The following is a 21279-nucleotide window of genomic DNA, read 5'->3' as shown; positions in this document are numbered from 1 at the left end:
CTGAGTTCAATTCCAACATCAGGCCGGGGTCTTTCTGTGTGGAGTTTGTATGTTCTCCCCGTGTTTGCGTGGGTTCCCTCCGGGTACTCCGGCTTCCTCCCACCGTCCAAAGACATGCAGCTTGTGGGGATAGGTTAATTGGAAAAATCCAAATTGCCATTAGGTGTGAATGTGCGACTGAATGTGAGTGCGAATGGTTGTCTGTCCCTGTGTGTTGGCCCTGCGACAGACTGGCAACCTGTCCAGGGTGTACCCCGCCTCTCGCCCTATGACAGCTGGGATCAGCTCCAGCGCCCCCCGCGACCCTGAAAAGGAGAAGTGGAAGCGAATGGATGGATGGTTTTAAAGTGCAGATCGCAGATTGATGAGCACCACTGCCCCCTCTCAAAGCTGAACACCTTTGGAGTCTTTGGAATTAAGAGATCTTATTATACTGACACAACTAATATACAGCAATGCACAAAAGACAAGCTATCCCAAGGTAAAAATCGCAGGGTTCAAGCTCGCCTTTGTTACACCATTTAATTCCTACGGAATTACATCAACCTTGAAGGCAGAACTCCACAACCTGTTTTCTACTACATTATCTTAATTACAGCTTTCATTTGAGGCTGGCTATACATGAAAGATTAATGACATCTCTCTTTAATTAGGTCTGATAAGGGATGGTGGCACAAAACAGTACCATCTCAGTGTTTTGCTCATTCAATTACTCTATTGCACAAACAAGATTTTGTTTTAGGGTCATGTGGGGGGAAAGCTATTTAACTCTTATTCAATTAACTTGTTAACATATATAGTGAAACAATGCTCAAAGAACGTGTCAGACTGGTGCTGCTCCAAGCTGTTCGATCAATCACTTAGATGAAATATACAGAACATTCTCATTATGCTCTGTATATTTCATTACATTTGTGGGGCTTAAGCCTATCTAAAAGTTCAGCTGGCAGAGAGCAAAAACACTCTGAATGGATGATTGGTACATCACCCTGGCCACTACTGCCCACACCTACAAATATTAAATATTTAAAGTATTCATTACGGCTAAATGTTTGGACTGTGGACAGAACAGCTATAAGTAACCAATTAGGGCTCCTACAAGAGGTTTTCGCACATACAGTACAGCCCTGAACTTGGATCTGTATGATAGAATGCAGAAGTCTGAGTGTCTGGATCAGACATGAAATGGTCTTTAACTTGCCAGCTCCCTATTACAATGTCTGGAGAATTCACTGTGAGTAAGTATATACCATGTGCCCTGCCTCCTGGATCAGACACGAAGTATTTCCAGTAGTGAAACTGTGACATCATGTGAGAAAGATCAACTTCAAACAATGTCGCTCTATGATTCTCCTAAAACTGCCATACGCTTTGCCTTTTATTGTAAGGTACATTCATGCCTTGTAACTCTATCACAGATGGGACACCGGTTGCCCTCGGCTTAGCCACGACACACAGTCGTGTGAAAAAGACAGTTTTCACAGGACTCTAGGCAATTCTGTTAAAAATTAGGTGCACTGCTTCCAGAGGAATTAAGAGGATTGGAAGAAGCCAGGGGCTGCTAATCAAATGCACTTGATTAACTGATCATCAGCAAATGTAACCACCTCTATAAAAATCAGTTCGCTGGTCTGGAGAAGTCAGGTGTGTTAACACAATCTTCCCATGAGTGGACATCACAGCAAATTCATTCCGAGGTCAGACTGTGAAAGGCTCAGAGAAACAGCAAAAAACCCAAGCACATGATCTGAGACTCTAAAAGCCTCAGTTAACATGTTAAATGCTGAAGTTCATGACAGTACAATTATAAATTCTGTGGCAAGACTTTAAGAGAGCTGTCACACTGATAAACGCATGGCTAGATTCATGCAATAAGACAAAGACACTTGGTTTGAGGCCAAAAGAAATGGGGACTAATCTTCTAACATCAATCAGAAGTCACTCAAAGTTAATCAAGGTAATCGATTGAAACTAACACCATCTTGTGTTGTGTTGTTCATGATACTAAATACAAAACTACTTCTGACTGTACTAAAGAAGCATTTCAGCTCAGCTAAGCATTTAGCAGACCAAAAACTTTAATCTTACAAGTGGGTTTTCGAACTCTTAGACAAGCCCCCGTTTGTCACAATCCAATTCAACGTATGTGACAAAAAGAAGGAGATGACACATAGTTGTAAGATGCTGTTAAATAGTTAAATTAACTAAAAAATGGAACCAAAGACTACTATCAGTTGTTGTCAGCACATCAGTGTCCAGGCAATGTCTGAGTGCGCTTTCAGCTGGCTGACAGAGGGAGAGGAGAGGACAAGAAAAAGAGGCCCTCAAAAAATTCTGGATGGGCTGATTGATGGAACCCTGAGTCCTCAGGCTCATGTGTGCTGCATGCTAAATTGGGTCACCTTAACCCACCAATTACCTAGAAGAGAAACACAGGTTGTATGGAAAACAGCCGAACCCTTCGGTCGTCACACTCTGGCCAGGTACAAAAAGTGCTTCATTCCCACAAAAAGGAAAAGCCCAAAATTCTAGATAGCAATTACTTCACTCTGTAAACAATTTAGTAACACAGAAACTTCATTTTGAGGAGACAAGCTGCACTACACAACTGCAGTGTTTACCCCTTGTTGACTGCTGTCGACAATCAGTGAACACATCACAAAGAAAACCAGTTTTAAAATTACAAATACCAATTTAGTGCAGACAAATGTTTAAGCTCCAGAGCCTTCTGGTGCAAAGCACTCGTTGTTTAAGTATGTCAACTCTCCAGTTTCTTCACCTTTATTCAGTATGGCAGCATCTTGACTAATTTGGCTTTCACTATAAATTAAAGATAAAACAAAGATGGTTCTCATTCAGTGAAACTGAGCTCTAGAGTATTTTGTTATCTGAAATAATCAATCAACCATAGGCCAATATGCATCACTGCACTTGTCATAAGGATAATTCTAGCAGCATTTGCAAATAAGCTCATGAAAATAACTCATTTGTATGTTGACCGTGTAATCAACAAAACATCAAGGGTATAAACTCACTTGCCAATTAATTAGGTACACCAATTCAGCTGTTCATAATCCAAATATCTTATCAGCCAAACACGTAGTAGCAATTCAATGCATTTAGACATATGGATATGATCAAATCATGCTGAATTTCATGTTGAGCATCACAATGGTTTACAGAGAATGGTCCAGAAAAGATAAAAAACACTGGTTAATATTAGAGGTCAGAATCACAGATGGCCATACTGCTTTGAGCTGATAAGAAGGCAATAGTAACTCAAAGGTTTACAGAAGAGAACCTCTGAACACACAGTTTAATTCAATTAAATTGAACATCAAACCTTGAAGCAGATGGGCTACATCACCAAAACACCACAGCGGGTGCCACTCCTGTCAGCTAAGAACAGGAAACAGGTTATAATACACTGTGGCTCACCAACATTGGACAACAGAAGATTGGAAAAATGCTGCCTGATCTTATGAGCCTGCTGCAACATTGAGATTAAAGACATATGTTTAATGGTATAAGGGGTTTTTTATTAACAATTCTGGACCCCTTAGTACCAACTGAGCATTGTTTAAATACCACAGGCACCCTGAGTGTCACTGACAATTTCCATCCTTTCATGAACACAGTGTCTCCTGGTGCCTGCTTCACAGCGAATTAAGGCAGTTTTGTAGGCAGAAGGGGGTCCAACCCTGTATATAATAAACTGGCTGGCGAGTGTACAAAAAGCTTGCCTTCAATTTCTCTTTTAAGAATGTTAGTGCCATTTCTACCTAAGCTGGCAAGACAGTCAAGACAAGTCATACTCGCGAGGACTAAGTAACAGACCTTAGTGTGGCCTTAAGGGAACACTGTACAGGCAAGATTTTTCTAGAAATTTATTATTAAACTCCTATTTTTGACAACTAATGTAAGATTTCACAACCCTTTTATAGACCACTGGCCAACAAGGTGAGGCATTAATAAATTATTTTACGCATCACCACCCTACGTTAGCAGTTTCTTTTTCTTTAAAAAATGTGGTTCCGACCAAATAAAATTAGCATCTACACAAATTTGTTTACCTGTGACAGCAGCATCAATACTATAGAATCATACTAAATCAGTTCTTCCATCTTGCCTCCTTGCTCCTTTAATACATCCCGTGGTAACGAGAATCCTTTATCAACATGTCAGTGTTCCAGTCCACAAGTACTCTGTAGTCATTACTACATTACATCAATACTTTGTAGACAAATCCATTTTCAACCTGCCCTTCATTTTGAGCTTAACTACACACAGTTACTGCAATCACATGAACACAATCTGTCCATAAACAGATACATAAACACCTGCCAAAGCACTCAGCTGCTGAGTTAGTTCCCATGACAGTATCTCCATGACACACACACACACACACACACACACACACACACACACACACACACACACACACACACACACACACACACACACACGGTGAAAACAATAGCAGCCTCTCTATCATGGAGCGGAATGAGCATGAGCAAGTAAGCCTTGTGATAACTCTGACCTGACATGACAGTGTCATCTTTTGGTGTTAATATCAACCAGTTATTGGCACTACATGGGAAGCCATGGTGTCAGGGTCATGATAATTATGTGCTTGGAAGCCTGTATCCATAGGTCAAGGTATCTTGTTTGAGTACCAATGTTCAACGTATGATCCATTAGAGCATACCTGACTTTCTTCAGTCAGAGAATCGTTAAATTATTTATTCTTGGTGCTAATTATTAACTTGGAGAAACTCATCAGAGAGACAGGTTCCAAAAAATGGTCATAAACTGCACATCTGGAGTAGAAAACAGAATAAAATGTTTACATGACAGATGTTCGAGCCGGTATCCTTAAACCACAATTTTCTGAACAGTTTCCTTAGAGAATGAGAAAAACATTAATATTTTATTACTCTACAGCTGGATCCCGTGAGGCAAACTTAAGGATTCCTCAGAATGCCCAAATACTGTACACTCAAAAAAAAAACCAAAAAAAAAACCCAGCCTGATCTTGTAAGGATAAATATAAATGTTTTCACCATTTTCCCTGACTAGTGAGAGCCATACACACTTTTTGGATATATAAACAGGGAGACAGAATAACAATTACGGTCTAAGTTTATGTCTTTTTTGTGTGTTTGCAGGGACATTATTTTGTTTGCGCTATAAAAAAAAAAAATCAAGCAGGATCAAACTGACTGATACCCAAAATGCCTAACCAGAGCAGACCACGAATTACCCCAGTTAATTAAATTCATCATTCAAAACAAATTGAGAACAGATGAGGCTGGAAAATGATTTGATAAAAATGCATCTTACTGTACATTACAAATAACTGAAACTAAATGAGCACAGGGAGAAAGGGGAAGCTGTGACATTAACACTTTGTATTCAGTAGGTCAAGAGAATAAACCAAGAGGCTGCAGTGTTATTCCTTGTCTGGTGTGCACATTTCCTGTGAAAAAAGCGCTGCAAAGTGTGAGGGGGCAAGGTGTCAGAGACTCCAGCTATTGCAGTACTTCTCTCATGCCTGAACATGCCAAAGGCTACAATTTGTCCTGCTGCACAAAGTGGATCTCTGTTGTGCCAGAACAGGTCGTAATTAATCTCTAGTGTGCTAACAAGGAGAGGCAAACTTCTGCAAACAGGCTGTGCAGTACTCCTGCAGATGGTCAAAGCAAAAAGGTATTAACTGCCTACACAGTCTATTTAAACACCAGGACAGCAAACTGGTTTCACTTGGTTAGCCTGGTCATATATGGGTTCAAATTCTCAAACACATTGTGCTGAAATCATTCATTCTTACTTTTTTAGAAGCAGCAGTGAAACAAAATGTTCTACAGGTAACAGTAAATGTATATGGGCAGAGGGTGGTGACTATCATACTACCACAAGATACCACATTTTAATTAAGTGCAGAATCTATATCTTTAACACGCTGCTGGGGAGCTACACTGATCACATCACAAAGCAGGGCTATAGTAAGTCTGGGCTCCGTGAGAATAGCTCCCCTGCAGTTGCCAGGTCTATCCCTGAAATTTTCCCACACTTAGAAGAAGCAATTGCCTTCCTGCATGGGCTCATATTTTACTTTAACATGAATACCACTTGACATTGCCCTTTAAATCCCAGCAAGTGATGCACTTCACCTGCAATGACTCTGCTTGATTTGCAGGAAAACACAAGGGAAGCTGGGACTTTGTGGGACTTCTTAGAAAACTTGAGCTATGGCTTTGTGTTCTTACCTCCACCTCCTCCTTCCTTATCTGTATGTGTACATGTGTGACTTTTAACTGTTCACTGCTGTATACTCTCCCATATCCTGGGGCAGCTGCTCATATTAATGCTGTAAATAATGTAATTATTATTTCCCCCCGCTCGATGTAAAAAATAAATAAATAAATAAATATTATTTTGTTACATGCACGTTATATTCTATTAGTTGCCACTGAACACCAGTGATGATTTGGGGTTTGTGCAGTAATGTCCAGTCACAAAGTGATAGGTAAAATGTTTGCTTACCAGATTCAGCACCGTTTCAACAATATCCCGGTTGCTAACCTCTCCAGCCTGGATCAGTCCGGTAAGAACGGCAAATTTCATCTTGATATTCCGGATAGGAACCGATGGATTCATAATCCCAGCCGGGAGGACCACTGAACCTGATCCGGACATCATCACAGTCTCACCGGCCGCAGCGGAGACTGCAGCCGCGTGTTGCCCGTGACCTGGAGGAGGTTGTCGGTCCGAGAGCGACAGCGAGCCCGGCATTGTCACCGGTCTACCGCTTGTCATTTCCAGCCAAAGCGGGAGCTTTTCAGGAGCTGTTACGCTTTATCTCTGCAATATACTTAATCACTGTTCTGGAGCATCACGAAAAAAAATGAAATAAACACTCGAGAAAAAAAACAAAAAAAGCAAAACACCAAAAAAGAAATCACTCTCTTTCAGTGAAATCCACTCTGGGGAGTTCTGGTCAGTAGGTCCTGTGTGAAATCGGTGCCGGGCAGTTTACCGAGCTGACAGACCTGCGATGAACACACAAAGCTGTGTGTGATTGTGCCGCTCTCAGGATGTGCGCTGTTCAGTGGCTGTGCTGCCGTTACCGCCATGTTGCCGCCCCCTACCTGTCGTCTCGCTCACTACGCCTGCGTTGTCTGAGATACCGGAGACGTGTCGCTTCGCCGCGTTCTCCGCGGCGTGGGCTGGAACAGCCAAGACCGGCTGGCTTCAATAACTTTAGACAGACACTTAATGTAGACAGAAAAAATAGACCGTGTTATCCTGATGGCTAATGAATTTCAACAGGTTTCTCATTTCCTTAAGTCAAAATTAGATTTTACCGGTGAAGGTTAGAGATTTATCTATTTTTTATTAGAGATGCTAATTTAGTAACTTAGGTATGAGAAAAGTTGTCATTGGAAAATAGAAAACAATTATATGTAAAATAAAGTAAAATAATATGAAATCAACACTGAGTAAAATAGAAATGGACGGGATAAAAAGAAAAGAAAACCACATGTGGTGGAAATATTCGCATTAAAAGCAGAGCCAGAGCCGAACATTACAGATGACTTCCATTGTTGGTGCACCAAACTGTATTTACTGTATTCAGTGATGAGTTGGTACACCTGAATATAATACCTGACCAATGATATTATGCGCATATACCAGCTTGCTAAAGATACCTGTACTCCTATCAAAAACGAGAATTACCAAATAACTCACTGTTGCTTTTATTTACATATTCGTGAAAGGTTAATCAGCACTGCACATGTACACTTGTAAATGTCTGTATTGTAGCTGACAATTATTATTATCTTTCTCACAAAAATGTATGGTCGTTTCGTTATAGAGCGCCAGGTGTGGCATAGTTCATGAAGGACAAATGTGACCTTGGATAGTCTTTTATGCAAGGCAATATAAATTTAATTACATTAGGATGAATACTAATACTGAGACAGGGTTTCTCTTAACTTTCCTACTGAATTAGGGAGCAGTCGTCTTGTGGACACACAATCGAATGGACAGTGTAATTATACTATGCAGCATTTCTGCCACTCCCCCCCCACCTTAAATGTTTTATGAGACAATTAAGAGGGCTGACTTCTCCAATATCTTTTACATGCCCTTATTTCTCACAGAGCAATGACTAAAAGATACACTGTTAGGGCATTTTCCACTTATTTGTTTTTTTTATAAAAGAAAGAAAAATGAATAGATGGATAGATGTAATCCCATACATATAGATACATTTTAGAGAACGTTTCTGTGCACAAACATCTGTTTTGTTTGTTTGTTTTTAAAAAAGATAATAATCAAAAAATCAGTTTCCAGCATTTATATAAAACAGGCTGGCACTGACAGCTTGGGACAATTCTGTCAATCTTCCTTTCTGACAGTCGGCTGAGCGTGCCTTTCAAGAGCTCATTAAACAGATCTGTGTCAGCATGGCTTCAAAAGAGTCGTGTCAGTTTTTACTGCTGTGCCTATCATGACTACCATTGTGTAATTTTGATGTATTTTGTGATAAACCACCGCAAAATGATCCACATTGTAATATTTGCCAGTTCACCTGCGAATGAAATGTAGAAGTTTGTTGAATGACATTGTTTTTACTCACGTTTCTCGCGTTCTATTTTTCTCTTGCTATATCTTCGCATAGTGGCTTAGTTTGTAGAATGCATTGTATAAGGCATACATATATTCTATTTTATTTTTTCTAATGTTTTGTCTCTGCATATCAACGGGTCACTGAATCAATGTAACTGAGACACAAACACTGCTAGTGTTGAACTGAGATCAGTGAAGGAGGCTTGGTCTACACACACCAACGGCATGTACATAAATGGCATACAAAAACCTAGACTGCCATCAAAAATGTATTATATATGTATGGTGATATGTTCTCAACGTGCTAAAATAAATAAATGTACCGATGGCAAGATCATTAAGAGGAAAAATAAAAGCTGCCACTGTAAAAATCATTGATAAAGATCATCAATCTGCAAATAGAGGAGCCATCTAGTGGCAGAAACTGACCGTTTTCCTAGTTTAACCCAAGTTACCATATATGTCTTGATGTATTCTCAATCATTCAGGTAAGTAAATCTCCAAAAGTTGATTCTGTTCATCTGGACATAGCGGTTTCAGTGGGAGAAACGTTTCGTCACTCATCCAAGTTACTTCTTCAGTCTCAGCTGACTGCAGGTTTCCCCAATCTTATAAACAGTACATTTGCAAGTTACCATATAGTTACCATGTAGTTTGGAAGAAAAAAGCCAGAGAATAATAAAACAGTCTTTATTAGCTTTTTCAACCACTATTGAGGTGGCATTAGAAAAGCAATCAATTTCAGATAAGCCATCCTCTGTGCACTATTTCGAGTCACATGAGTTTTGTAAAAAGCCAGCAGAGGTCCCTCTCATTCCAAATCAGAGTGAAGTGTATTTTCTTGCTCGGTGTATGAACTTTTGTATTTAAAAATATTTAAGTATTTTTAAATGAGAATTTCTGACACCTCTTAAACGTCTGTAACAAGTTCTTAGCTTCTTTTGAGGATTAATCGAGTTCACATACTCCCAAAAATACTGTTTAAATTTTTACTTATTTTTAGAATCGGATAATACAATTAGGAATCAGCACACAAAGCATTTCATCATTTTCATGGTTTTATTTTTTAAAAAAAAAAAAAGAAATTTTTGGACCTGACTGCACAATCCAGTACCCTAAAGCAGGTATGATCAAGTCAAACCTTAAGTCACCTTCTTCACAACCACTGAAGGTCAACGTTTATTACAGTTACATCCATTTCAAAATGGCAATAAAGGAGCAAAGTAAAACCAGCTTACAATTTTGTACCATGTGTTTGACAGAACGGTTCACACAGAAAAATTAATTAATATATGGAAAATTAACATATGTACTCATTACCCCTTCACATATATATATATATATATATATATATATATATATATATATATATATATATATATATACACATACACACAAAATATACATTCTATTTAATTTACAGTATATTCACACACACACACACACACACACAGACACACATATATACACTTGAGTGTACATCATAATAATTATAGCTTTAAATCTGAAACAAACAAATATATGCTTCCCAGAAGCATTTCAGAGCTCGAATGTCCTAGACATTGTAGAAACAATAATACAATAATATTATTAAAGATAATTATTATAACATACAGTTTTAGAAACATGAAGGTAAATAAAATAGTCATAAATGTCAATGATATTGGCAGGATAATTAATTTCCCAATGAAGAATTATGCTCAGCACCTATAAGATGTCCTCTTTTAAAATTGTGCAATTTCAGAGGAGCCATAAGTTATTATCAGAGCATTTTGCATTCAGACAAACAAACAATAAACTGTGCTTTCGTTCTGGAGCCCCGTCTCTACTTTTTGTGGCTGTTAGCAATGACTCAAAGGCTCAATGTTGATCTCAAGGCTGAGCAGACACAAGCAGCAAAGAATTTCAGATTTTGGTCTCTGGGCCGTCTGCGATTAGTGGCTGAAAGGAGTTGCGGATTCGGGCAGCTTCTGCAGCACAAAGGTGGCCGAAGGCTTTGTTGTACCAGTCTGGAGTCCGTCCCCTGAAATCAAATCACTATATTCAATATACTATAGCATACATCACAAAATATTTAGAAATGCAGCTCAAACCATAAGAGAACAACTTTTCTATATAGCACTTTCTAAAAGAATCTTGTGTAAAAGCTCATTGTGGGACTTACTTCATGTCCACTCTGCAGATGTGAGTTAGTCTGGACTTTCCTGAGCCACAGGGCTCTAATAGGTAGTTAGACTCCAGGACTATAGCCCTTATCCCTCCTAAAGGAGGACAGTCTTCGTGCTCTATAGACACAGAAACCAGGGAGCAAGCACCTTTGGGCAAGTCTGTCCTCCATGACCTTGAATGCACAGAAAGAGACTGATTATGGTATCTTAAGAAATACAATTTGAGCTATTCCCAAAATAAGAGATCACTGAGTTTTCTTAAGCACTCACCTAAGAACTACAAAGTCCCTGCTGGGATGAGGGGGCATGCGACTCAGGACATACTGAAACACTTCTGTTTGCCTGTCCAGTGTCTCGCACACTTTCCACTGAAGGAGGTCCATATCCCACAGGTGGCGCTCTCGCAGCACCCGGTTCAACACCACAGATGGCGGCGCTTCCACCTCGACAGACACTTTCCAACGTCTCAAAGGGTTGCCATCTCCCACCTGGATCACACACATAAGACACAAAAAGGATTGTTTTCATGTACCACTATCTTTGAAATAAAGATAGTGGTTTAAGTTTAGGTTAGAAAACTAACCTTCTTATAATAGAGCTCTGTGTTATCAGAGCTGCTGCACGACACCCAGTATTTGGATTTTTCCCGGGCCTCTTTGAGCAGGTTCTGAAGTCTCCCCTCCAAAAGTGTTTGGTATGTTCCATCCTCATCTTCCGACTGCTTGCACAGCTCGTCAATTGTTGGTGCATGCAAATCAGCCTCCACGTAGGAATTACGCGACTGAGTAACCATCTCATGAGGGATCTAATGGGTGCATAAAAGCATAAGGTAAGGCTCACAGCAAATAAAAACAAGACTAGATACTGCATCCAGGCTTTAAATTCTTACTGCATAATAAACACAGGTTCTCGTACCTCAAAGAGGCGGTTGCACTCTATGATCATGTGAGCGAGGCCCTGTGCCGCTGCTAAATTCTCATTCAGATCCTTCTGGTCTGGTCTGCCAGTAGCATACTTCTTATGCATGGCCCTGGAGATTATATGAGGAGAGAAAACCTATTAGGCCAGCAGGGACTTCAGGTCAACATCCCCACAAGAAACAGTATATAAACCCTTCTTCCGCTCTGCAGGAAACCGCTTTGATCTCTTTAGCAACAATTTCAACTTGCTAAATTAGAGAGCTTTGCTTTGTTTGTACACAGCATGATCTCATAAAACATTAAGCTTTAACTGGGGTAAAACTGGCCCAGAAAGAGAGTTATCTACTGCACCCCTGAGGGATGAGTAAAATCTGTAACCCACTTTATAGCGATCTTTATGGAGCTGTGGGGAAGATAATCATGCAGGAGTTAATGTATGCATGTCTTCATCATTATTTTTGTAAACACAGAATGGCAGGTAATGTTACCCAAAACCACAGACACCAAGTTAAGTGTAACACAAGAAAAAAAGAAAACAATACCTTGGTGATAGATTGTCCTTCTTCATTTTGTTGAGATGGAAGAGGGACGGAGCCAGGCACACAGCAATATTCATAGGTGTCATCTGGTTCTCCGCCACAGAGGAAGTGACATCACTAAGGAAACAGAGCAGCGTCTGCAGTACCTCTCGATTTTCATCAGACATCAACATGATGGCGGCCTGGACAGCTTGCAATCTTTGGTCCTTTGGTACATCTGCACAGGTGAATAAAAGGATTAGAACACAACATTTGTGCTTTGCAGAGGTAGTGATAACAGATAAAAATGCAGTCTTTACTTACACTGGTAAATATGGAGGAAGGTCTCTCCCAGCTTGCTGGTGAGTAGGGGCTCAGGTAAATCCCTGAAGAATTGCTTCACCATATCAGCCACATCATAGGCAGACTGATCCTCATAATTTACATTTTCTGGAGAACTTTCATTCATCTGCCTCAGAGCTTGGATTCGAGACTTCACGCCTGATTTACGAAAAAGACCCACCTGGAAGCAAAACAGTTATATCACATAAACTTCATATATGAAAATGAAAGGCATGTGCAGTGTGAGAGTATCGTATACTGTCACTGACCTGGTCAAGGCACTGACTCCTCAAGTACCGCAGGGCCTGCTGCAGGCCGAGGGGCAAGGGCTGTCCTGAACGCTGCACATGCACAATGAGAGGAACTCCAAACACATTCTTATCCTTATAATCTGGTACCTTCATTCTCTTCATAAATTTTGGCACAGACCTAGGAGAGACATTAGCACATGTTTAAAAAAATTCTCTTTAGACTAAAGAAAGATGATGGCAATGAAGGACGCCAATACAGTATATCAGGATTTGGACAAATACATACATAAATAATACTGATGACTGAGAGTGATTATCAGTTCAAAGAACTGTAATAAAATCCAAATTGAAAATAGGAATCAAACATAAGTAGTTGGGAGAATACGTTAGACTTACCAAGTCCAGCCATGTTTATTGGTCAGGGAATACTTCTCCATGATTGCAGTCAAACGCAACAGTGAAAACTTTTGTAACAAACTCAGCTGGCCTGCTGATTGGTTTGTGATCTGCAGGGATGCTCTTGAGTGACTTAGACGATTAGATATCTGAAAGCTGGGCCATCTTAACCTAATGCCAAAAGAGATTAAAAAAGCAAAGAAAATAGAGTAAACTTTTATTCATCTTAACATACTCTTACTGCTTAGTTCTATCAGTTCAGTCTTACCTATTAGGTCTTGTGAGTGATGCACCTACACCGGAGTCCCTCCTTTCCCTGAGCCTTGTAGATTCTGTCTCTGTAAGTGATACTTTGTCTCTGTCTCCATCACTAGGCACGATCTGGCTTTCCGTGACAGAATTTCCCTCAAAGTCCAATGTAATCTGACTAGAGGACTGAAGCCCTGCTGTATCATCCTTCCCGTCATCGATCTGTACTATCCCCTCGCCTCCAGGTAACACATTTTTTGACCAGTGGTCCACTATCTGTTGTAGACCATTGACATGCAGTAAGATATCATCCAGGTGTGGAAACAGATCCTCTTTCTCCAGGTCTATCAGGTCTCCAGTGCTGGCATACAGATGCGAGCCAGGAACATTATCGTACACACTGATGCGGCTACCTCTGGAAGAGGACTGGGTGGCAGGCCGTGTTTCCTTTCTGCATGAAATTAAAGGGGAGTCCAGGTGCATGCTGCCAGTGTGCCAGTTAATTGAGGCGCCACCAGTTGGGGACAGGCTCTCTATGGACAATGCTTTGGGGAAGGTTCCTGGCTTGTGGTCTTTGGGAATGTGGACCACGAGGTTTTCATAAGAGCAAAATTCATTTCTACGATTTTGTTCTGCAACTTTATTCATTTGGGATCCTGAGAAGATGTCCATGTCCTCCAAATACATGCCGCTGCGTTTATGGTCAACACGGTGAGGCTTACGCTCTTTTAGGCTGGGTGTGCTGACAGTGCTGCCACCAGAATGGCTGCTACCCTCACTACTGGAGTGGGATGGCAGAATTTTATTGCATGGTGGTTCCAGAGCTCCACCATCTCCATTTATTATGTCTTCACACCTCAATTTCTTCAGGGCCTGGGCCTTCTGCTGCAGCACAGGAGAGCTGATTACCAGCGTCTTATGGCCTTTTCCCAGAGTACCTCGGGAGCTCAGTGTATCCATACGCTTTAGTAACTCCTTGGCACGAGAGTGGGTTGTTTTGCTGTGCTTGTCAGATGGTGAATTGAAGTGAGCAAATTCTTTGGGGATGTGAGGCATTGTGAGAGAAGTTGAGTCTGGCATTGCTGCAGTGTCTGAGCAGGTGCGGTTAGAACAGTCAGAGTCCTCTGTGCTGAGGCCCCGATGACCGCTGCCTCCGCTGCTCTCGCTGTGCAAAGAAGAGACCTCTGGCTCACTGAGGTCTGTCAGAACACTCTCGCTGCTGGTGGTAGTTCTCAGAGGCACACCATCTCTGGAGAGCTCACCCTCTCTGTGATTTCCCAGCAGACTGTCAATGTCCTGTAACCTGGACCAACGCCGGCTGCTCCACTCAAAGGTCCATTTGTCACTAATAGCAAACAGATCGTCTTCATCAGAGTCTTCACTCTGGGAAAAGAAAAATTATTTTACACTAATTATTCTGGCAGATATAACTGCAACTGCTGCTATTTAGGTCTCATGAAAGTTACTGCAGTAGTAAATAACTATCCACTGAAATAAGAATAACAATCAAAAAGACCATGGATGCAGAAACACTCCACAAAGGATAATTTGCATATTTTACCTCTTTGTAGTGTGTGTGTGAAATTTTTTCACTGGAAGCTAAAACGTGTGTACTAACACACAAAATCTATAGCACAAAGGATAGCTACAGGCAATAAAAGGAAAATGTGTTTGCAAAGGACTAATACCATTATGCAACCAGCCAAGACAAGGCTACATTCCAGTGCGCGAACAAATAAGAAGTAATAACTGTGAATGTAATAATAGTTGTATATAAAGATAAAGTTAGGTTCTATTTGTGCTGAAGCATGTATTAACATTTCTTTTCAACATCTTAAAAATTACTGATAACTACTGTGGTATTAGACTCAAAGATTTTTTTTCTATTAAGAGCTACAAACCAAGAATAACAGCTCAAAGCAGTCCAGACTATGTGGAGAGTCGCACACAAAAGGCTATTGTTGTGGCAAAAATAAATATATTACCAATTGAGTAGGGGTGCAACGATATTCGTATCGATATTGAACCGTTCGATACAGTGCTTTTGGTTCGGTACGCATATGTATCGAACAATACAAAATGTTTAATTTATTTTATCAACTTTCCTTCTGACAATGCTGTCTGTGTTGAGCGCTCAGTGAATCTGCGTTCGACTACTCCGCCTAGGCTCAACAGTGCAGCCTAGGCGGAGTAGTCGAACGCAGATTCACTGAGCGCTCAACACAGACAGCATCATCAGAAGGAAGAGCGCAGGGCAAGCTAGCGAGACAGAAGTTAAGCTCTCCTTACAACATGGACCTCCCGCACCCTCATTCAGATCTGGCGTTTGGAATTATTTTGGTTTTCATGTGACGTATGACCCTGAAGGTAAGCGAGTCATGCACTAAAGTAAAACAGTATGTTGGATGTGCCATGCAATGCTCAATTACATGGGTGGGAGCTAGTGTGTTAGCGCAGTTAGCTCGTTAAGGTGTTGGCCGTCTAGCCCCATGCACGGAGCGATCGGCGGTAGCTCGTTAACGGAGATTTGCCGTGTTGTGGCGTTAAGGTCATTTCAACGAGATTAACCTGAAAGCACTAGTGGGAACACAACGAATATGACTGCACATTTACGCCGACATCATCCTAGTGCAAAGACAAGTGGAAGCAGAAAAAAAACAAGCAAGCATGCTACTAACTTTAGCCGAGTCATTTAGACAGCTGTTAGCACATGATTCTCCTTATATGTTTAATATGCTGCTGAGAATATAGCCCACAAGAAGCGGATAGTATAGCTTTTATTTTGGAAAGAGCCATTTCTCTGTAATAAACTCTCTTTTTCCAAAGATGAGTGATTCCTCAATCAGATACAGGGCTCGCAATATCGCTAGCCCGACGTCCCGGGGCTAGCGATCTTTTCAGTCGGGCTACCAAAATCTATCTCTGCCCTGCCCGTCGGGCTATTGCAGGAAGGAAAAATATATGTCAATGCTTTTGCATTCTTTCAGAAATGTAGCTGGGTAATTATGTCATTGGCATCGGTGAGCCACTGTCAATATGTGACATATTGAAATCGCGTTTGAATTTGCGCTTGTTTTTTTGCTTTCACTTTGCAATGACAGCACTGATCTGTGAGTGATGATAATTTGTGCACCAATTCCTCTGACATAGTCTTATTAATCGTTAGCTTACTATGCAAACATGACAAGTGAAATCTCCCGCAGCAAGCTTAAACATGTGAGAGGTTGATCGCGCAGAGAATCGCTGAGCTTATGTGAGTGCGTGTGTAAAAGCAGCAGGATATATATATTTTAGTTCTGCTGAGCCAAATAAGACAGGTCAGGGTGAAGAAGTGACAGCCAAAGAAAAGCTTACCACAAAACTGAGAAGTTATGACAAATCAGACTATAAGGCAAAAAGAAAGTGCAGCTTTATGGTTTCATGGACAAAATAATTTCTGTGGCTGCAATATGACGAGCTATATAACCAGGGCTGCACATAAGTGGTCCGCAGGTGCGCATTCGCTGTCAAAATAAAAAACACGCACAAGGGTTAGGGTTAAATTTAAAAACTGTACTTTTGTGTTAAAATATAAATTTATAATTTTAATAAATGACAAATTAAAAAGGCATGAACATTTTTTTTGTATCGAAAAAATATCGAACCGTGACACCAAAGTATCGAACCGAACCGAACCGTGAATTTTGTGTATCGTTGCACCCCTACAATTGAGTCATAAAGTGTTTTAAAAATATATCTCTTCAAGGAGGATGCTGTTTTTTCCCCAAATCCAAAATGCATTTAATGTTATATTATACTTGTCACAACTGTAAAAGTAAAAAGACTTTAACACTTACTTTCTTCTTTGGAAGATTCACGTCAAGTTTCATAGAGGCACACTTATTTAAAGTGTGGAGTCGCCTGAAAGAAAAACAGCCTTAGGATGAAAAGCTGTTCCAAGCAAACAAAAGAAAGCAGCAGTAGTAATCAACACCAGATGAGCAGACTAGAAAAAGATCCACTTCTGTTTGTTGTTTAAGTGTTAATCTGATCAGTGTCTGTTTGGATGCACAGCCAGACCCAGTGGGAAACTGAATTTATCCATATAATAGTATCCTAAACCTAATGAACACCGGTAATTGTCAGTTGCTCTGTTCTCTAAGTGATAGTAGCTTGAAGGGCTGCCTGTAGCAGTCTGACAAACGTGAACTTTAGTTCAACTTTGCCTAATCAAATTCATTCAAAGTTTTCCCCTGTACGTGCTAACATATAGGTCTTAAATGTGATCTTCAACTTGGCATGGTGATTTAGAAAGACTGTCCTTAACATGAAGCATAGACAATATAGCTGTAGGTTTTGCATTTATCATAATCTATTTATAAATACTGATGTACATTTCCTTAGCGTAGTTTTATAAAAAGAAACAGTGAATGCTTTCAGTATCTCTAATAAACATCACGAACTAAGGCTTTGAGCGTATCCTTAGTGATTACAGTTTATAGGAGTCTGTGGGTGTGCCAACTGGAATTTACAGTACACTGTACAACGGCACTAAGAGCTGAAAATGAACCAACCGCTGCAGATGGAAAAAATGACGACATAAGAAAACACACTCCCGCTAAACTGAGTGTTGGCTTTAGACAAAGAAACAAATGTGCGGTAAGATAATTACAAGCTTTAACAGCTCCACATACTGCTAACAGGCTTTTTTTAAACCGACTGACAGTATTGTTCTGTGTCAGTAAAAGGCCTCTAACCATTCTCCAGTGTTACAGAAGGGGTTAGTTAAACAAGACGTTCCCATGATTGTTACTGTAGATAGTGGAGCACTGAAGAGGGGGATCTCTAAGCTGGGGGCCCTTTATTCCGCAGGCCAGAAGAGCTTTGAATGTGGTTACTATAAAAAGGAGGCTGCTTAGTGAAGGATCAGAGAGCAACTCACACACATAAAATAACTATCTGCTTCAGTTCAATCACAAGATGAAGGCCGCTGTTTATTTTTGCACACATGCCTGTGGTGGCAAAACTGATAATAAAGCCATCCTAATGTTACCATAGAGATGGAGGAACGTCGTGGACAACAATCACGTTAGAGGTGGAACTGTTTCCAATTGTGTTGTATTTATCCCGTGGCTAGTTTGGAATTCAGATGAGTTTCTTTAGGGTTGTTTAGAGTCACAGCATATTGAGCTGTGCAAGGCACCCCTCACGTTCCTTCTGCTGTCCTCTTGGGATGGTTGCTATAGTTACATTGGTAGCCTGAGTGCTGTTTGCATCTTGGCTCGAAAAAGTATATGCGTTGTCTCACCCTACAAGAACGTTATTATAACCACCAGTTGTTGGCTTAGTGTACGTTTTTAGTCACTCTCTGGCAAACTAGGAAATCATATACAGTATTTATGCATAGTTGGGTTAGATGAACAGCAGAAGAGTCTCATCAGTGCTCTTGCAAGTGAAGGATTTAATAAAGCTGCAAGAGGCATAAAATGTGGAAAAGGCCAAAAAAATTTAAAAACAGCCGTATCCTCTTGCAGTGCTAAAAATAGGTCAACGATCCGATCTGACTTCAAAAGAGTCAATCACACTATTAGACAACCATATCCTTCCACCTGATGTTGTTCTAATTTATGCTAGCCAAAGTCTCCAATCCCAGGCTAAGTGTTCTAAAGCCTGGAAACTCTCTTATCTCTCAGATTACTTACAAACAACAAGAAGGACATCAGGTTAATATAGAAGTATTTTATCCAGTAGAAAAGAGCATGTTGCTTACACCAACTTTAAACCAAAATTTTCATTTTGTCCATTTGGGGACCACCATATCTGTGCAACCTGGTGAAGGTCTGTAAGCAGTGATTTAGTAAATGAAATAATAAACATAACTCCAAGTGGGGAAAAAACTTCATAGTAAGCTACTTTCAGCTGATCGCTGCCACATAGGGGTCCCCACAGTGGGTAGCTTCATGTTTGATTTGGCAGAGTTTTAAGCTGAATGCCCTTCCTGACACGATCCCAAAGGGGATAACCAACGAGTTTATGTAATAACAGTTGTATAAATACAGGATTTGTGTCTGCAGCTTTTAGCTTTTTAAACTTTTTTCACATCATTCCATGGAAGTTGTGCTTCCATGCCAAACTTCACAGGGCCTTTAACATAGCTCCACTTCAGTGTTTGCAACTTTATTTCAAAGATTAGCTATAAATATCTGACATGACATTACCTGCACAGAGGTTCCACAAGATCTTTGTCCAAAAAATCATGATCTCTTTTCACAGGAGTAATGTCAATGGGAAACTGCGAATCTGGAATAAAAAGAATAAAAGTTGGAGAAAGAAGCAGTGTTCAAATTCCTCCCTGACATTTTAGCAGTGTTCTTGGATATGATGAATGGATAGAGAGATGGGGAAAACACATTCTTTCCAGAACTACATTGAAAGCTGGGAGACCACTAAACTTGTTTTGTATGTGATGCTAATGAGCAGAGACAGAATTTGTTCAAATAACAGCGTTCAGACTTGTGAGCATTACGTCTTGCCCTGGGTATGGGCTTCCTCTTACATAACTTAAGAGGATGAATCTAACATTCCACTGCATTCATGTCAAGTTGTCGAATTCTTATAAAAAGCAGAGGTTGCTCGGTCTGATTTTAAAGTTGGGCGAATATTCTGTTAAACTGTATTCTGGACTTAAAAAAAATGGCAAAAGCTTCAAGCACTGGGATAATTTCTAATACACAATCCCAATATCATACTAAAATTATGTTAACTTATTATTCACTCAAACAGCAATGTCTGCATTCATTGCCAAAGTCCACATACTATCTACAAACTGTCAGAAAACAAATATATTGCACCACAGCACATCAGAAGTCTGGCCACAGCGCAGAGATCTGAGGGAGTATAGCTACCTTAAGCTCTGATAAAACCCAGTTCGTCCCATGACTTTAGTCTTTAAGCACAGAAGACATGTTTATGTAGTAATCGTAGCTTGGAAAAGATTAGACTTTAAAAGCAGCTGAATTTTCCACTTGTGTTGCTGTGTCTAGGGATCTGACTGCGGTTCAAGCTCCAAGGCTTCCTGAGAATAGTGGTGTAAATGAGGCGCACTATGCAGCTCATGAATACATGGTTTTGTGTACAGTGTTGGGGGCAGACCAGATAACACTGTGTACCATTATTCACTCATCAGCTTGCAAGTCCATGTTCAATCAAAAACACTGTTCTATTTAGGAACAGATCTAAAATTTAAAAAAGCCATTTTTAGTTCCTTACAGAAGCCTTTTATTGCTGTTCTACTTTGTTAACCCTTTTCCCTTCAATGTCAACATTTCGACCCTTTGGTTATGTGTGAATGTGTGGAGGAGTTTTTTTGTTTTTTTACCTTCAAAGAGCTGAGCATACTGGGGAAATCCTGCTGCCCGCAGCCAATCACACGCCTCTTTCGCCTCAATTTCTGAAATACAAGAAATTTTGTTGTTTGAGATAAAAAGTGAAATATAGTCACATTACATGAGTTAGTTTTCATTTTGACAAAGAAACTGGGCTTTCAAGTGAAACCAAAACCAAGCCTGCGCCTTTTTCCAACACGCACAACAGACTTAAGATTGGACAGACAGCAGATCTGGGTAAATCCAGAGATACTATTATGTATAAAACAAACAGTGACAAAATGTAAATAGGGTAAAAGGATCCTTATCAGCACTCTATGTCTCTTTAATAGAGTCCGAGCAAAGCAAACAAGTAGAGTTTGTGATAATTGATCCCTCCAGTCATGATCATAAACTGGTCCCGGTGACCTGACGTCTCTGCTGATGACAAGGAG

The 21279-nt window shown here is 40.3% G+C and overlaps 2 protein-coding genes across 7 annotated transcripts in view; both read right to left on the bottom strand.

Annotated features, from left to right (window-relative positions):
* Window positions 1-7135, bottom strand: part of nbeab (neurobeachin b) — a 213630-nt gene extending 206495 nt beyond the window's left edge. For both annotated transcript variants that reach the window (XM_085243955.1, XM_085243956.1), the window contains exon 1: window positions 6547-7135. In XM_085243955.1, coding sequence (XP_085100081.1) covers window positions 6547-6819 — 273 coding nt within the window. In that variant the 5' untranslated portion in view covers window positions 6820-7135. The remainder of the gene's footprint in view (window positions 1-6546) is intronic.
* Window positions 7136-9962: 2827 nt separating this feature from the next.
* The window catches only part of stard13b (StAR related lipid transfer domain containing 13b), a 73267-nt gene continuing 61950 nt past the window's right edge, over window positions 9963-21279 (bottom strand). For all 5 annotated transcript variants that reach the window (XM_085243934.1, XM_085243937.1, XM_085243935.1 and 2 more), the window contains 13 exons: window positions 20839-20910; window positions 19679-19760; window positions 17318-17381; window positions 13501-14864; window positions 13233-13403; window positions 12855-13014; window positions 12568-12766; window positions 12268-12481; window positions 11721-11835; window positions 11389-11610; window positions 11076-11293; window positions 10802-10978; window positions 9963-10660 (listed from right to left, as the gene is read on the bottom strand). In XM_085243934.1, coding sequence (XP_085100060.1) covers window positions 10543-10660; window positions 10802-10978; window positions 11076-11293; window positions 11389-11610; window positions 11721-11835; window positions 12268-12481; window positions 12568-12766; window positions 12855-13014; window positions 13233-13403; window positions 13501-14864; window positions 17318-17381; window positions 19679-19760; window positions 20839-20910 — 3176 coding nt within the window. In that variant the 3' untranslated portion in view covers window positions 9963-10542. The remainder of the gene's footprint in view (window positions 10661-10801; window positions 10979-11075; window positions 11294-11388; window positions 11611-11720; window positions 11836-12267; window positions 12482-12567; window positions 12767-12854; window positions 13015-13232; window positions 13404-13500; window positions 14865-17317; window positions 17382-19678; window positions 19761-20838; window positions 20911-21279) is intronic.

This window comes from Mchenga conophoros, linkage group LG14 (genome assembly GCF_057382185.1).
Source record: "Mchenga conophoros isolate Kocher_MC1m ecotype Shallow Benthic linkage group LG14, M_conophoros_male_GT1.1, whole genome shotgun sequence".
NCBI lineage: Eukaryota > Metazoa > Chordata > Actinopteri > Cichliformes > Cichlidae > Mchenga > Mchenga conophoros.
Note: the sequence above shows the minus strand (reverse complement) of the source record. Positions and strands in the feature narration are given on the sequence as shown.